At 46.7% G+C, this 2,007-nt stretch overlaps 1 protein-coding gene across 1 annotated transcript; it reads right to left on the bottom strand.

The window, feature by feature from the left end:
- Positions 1-28: 28 nt before the first annotated feature.
- Positions 29-1,092, bottom strand: LOC108355263 (acid phosphatase type 7-like; the record flags this gene model as incomplete). Its single annotated transcript, XM_017606428.1, has 4 exons — positions 29-299; positions 375-620; positions 677-815; positions 889-1,092. Coding segments are annotated over 4 exons (860 nt in total), but the record flags the coding sequence as incomplete, so codon positions are not given.
- Between the last annotated feature and the right edge of the window lie 915 nt (positions 1,093-2,007).

Raw genomic sequence — 2,007 nt, 5'->3', positions numbered from 1 at the left:
AAAAAATCCAATTTCAAACCTAAATCTTTTACCGATGACCGGCAGCGATGATCCACGGGTGCTTCTTCCGGTTCTCCGGCTTGTTCGCCTCTCTCAGATCGGCCTCCAGCCACTCGTACTGAATTCGAGTGTTTGTGACCGTGTAGATCGGCTGCTCACTGTACGAGTACCAGTAGTAGAACTCGGAGCTAAAGGCGACCACATGGACGGGGCCAATGTTGAAGCTGTAGAAGTGGTTATTGTTCTCGCCCGTCTTCTCGTCGATCATCGTGTAGCGGTTGGTGTAGTGGGTGAAGTTTCTGGATCGGAAAAATTTGAGATTGAAAATTTTTTGTACAATTTGCTGTACGGCAGAAGATTTGTTTTGTTTTTACCGGTAGACCTCGTGGTTGCCCACCACCGTCTGGTAGGGCACGTTGGCCACCGCCGACTCCATCTTGCGCATGTACTCGTCGCCGACGTGGCCGTTGTTCTGTTGAGATAAGTTGATAATAAGCGGGTTAGCATCTTTTTTTTGTACGACAATTTGTTTCTGCAGGGCTACCGTGTCCAGATTGTACGCCAGGTCGCCGACGTGGAGGATGGCGTCGTACTGCTTCTTCGCCACCTGCTCCTTGATGCTGCGCAAAGGTCAAAAGCTTTAGACTTTCAATTTAGGATCAAATCGGTTTTTTACAATGGAATGGAGACGCCATTACTGAGGCCCAGGTCGCCAAAGACGAGAATTCGCGGACTCCAGTGCTCCTGATCCAGTGGGCGGGTGGTGAAGCTGAAACCAGGAGTAAAACCGAACTCTTCGCTGCCGCAACGGTAAACTTCAAAGGAAAAAAGTTAAAAAAGTTTTAGAATAGATTAGAATAAACATTTCAACAGCCGTTGACTCCTTACAGTATTCAGTGCTCGGCTTCAGGTTGTCGAGCAGAACTCGGTGGACGAAGGAGGTTCGATTGCCATTTTGGAAGAAGGTCGAAGTGCCGGTGGCCGTCAGCGAGAGGACGTGCGGCTTGGTGCCGTACTGGACGGTGGCGTTGGCGGCAAAGTGAGCCTTCTCCTCGAAGCTCATCCAGGTGACCCACATTTGGCTGGGGCCCACTGGGGAGAAAAGAAGTTTTAAAAAATTTCAAATGCTGTAAAAAGTAAACATACCACCGTAAGAGATGTGAACCTGCTCCGGGGCGCCAAACTTCACCGGATGCGGTGGGTCCTTGTTCGCCGAGACTGCCACCAGAACAAAAACAAAAGCGAAAAAGAAAACTAAAGACTTCATTTTTTTTGTCGACGGCGACGTTTGCTACGATGTTTGTGTTGGGTGCTGTCAACGAATCAGCAGCGGCTAAAACAAACTGAAAGCCAAGTCAAGTCTGAAAAAAAGACGACGTAATTTGAGCAGCAGCGCAAAAAGTTGAGCGAAAAAGAGGCTGCTCTTAAACTCTTGCGCTCTCATCGTGCCACCCTCGCTTATCAGCAGCGACAAGAAGTGATAGCAGAAGGAACACACTGAACGACACTTGAAAGTGAGGCAGCAGCAGCGGCAGAACTAACCACAGTAGCAAAAAAAGACGATCTTATCACCATCCTTGTACGACAACTCGAGTACAAGATATGAAGCTGGAAATCAGCTGTGATAAAAACTGGTGAGATGATATTGTCCTGAATGAATGTCCTGCGAGTAGTGGTGATGAGAGGTCCAACAGATGTTTTCTCGGTGTGAGAAGAATGGCACCTGCATTTTTAGATCTCAATTGTAGTACATGATACGCAAAAGTACAAGAAAAGTATGATCTTTAAAAGGGTGAGTGTACTTGACATTTATTATCTACGAAGAACGGGGTGGGGACATTTAAGGTGCAGATGTATTTGTTTTCTAAAGTTAAGATAACGGTTTAAGGCTGAAATTGTACAAACTGTGGAAATTCTTGCCACACTTTTATATTCTACAAATCAGTACCAAAGGCAAGCAGCAGGTAGGCAATGTAGCTGAGGAGAAACTCAAAGACGCTAAAGTAG

Source organism: Rhagoletis zephyria, unplaced genomic scaffold (assembly GCF_001687245.7).
Source record: "Rhagoletis zephyria isolate East Lansing unplaced genomic scaffold, Rhagoletis_zephyria_1.1 Rzeph_scaffold_43834, whole genome shotgun sequence".
Lineage (NCBI taxonomy): Eukaryota > Metazoa > Arthropoda > Insecta > Diptera > Tephritidae > Rhagoletis > Rhagoletis zephyria.
Note: the sequence above shows the minus strand (reverse complement) of the source record. Positions and strands in the feature narration are given on the sequence as shown.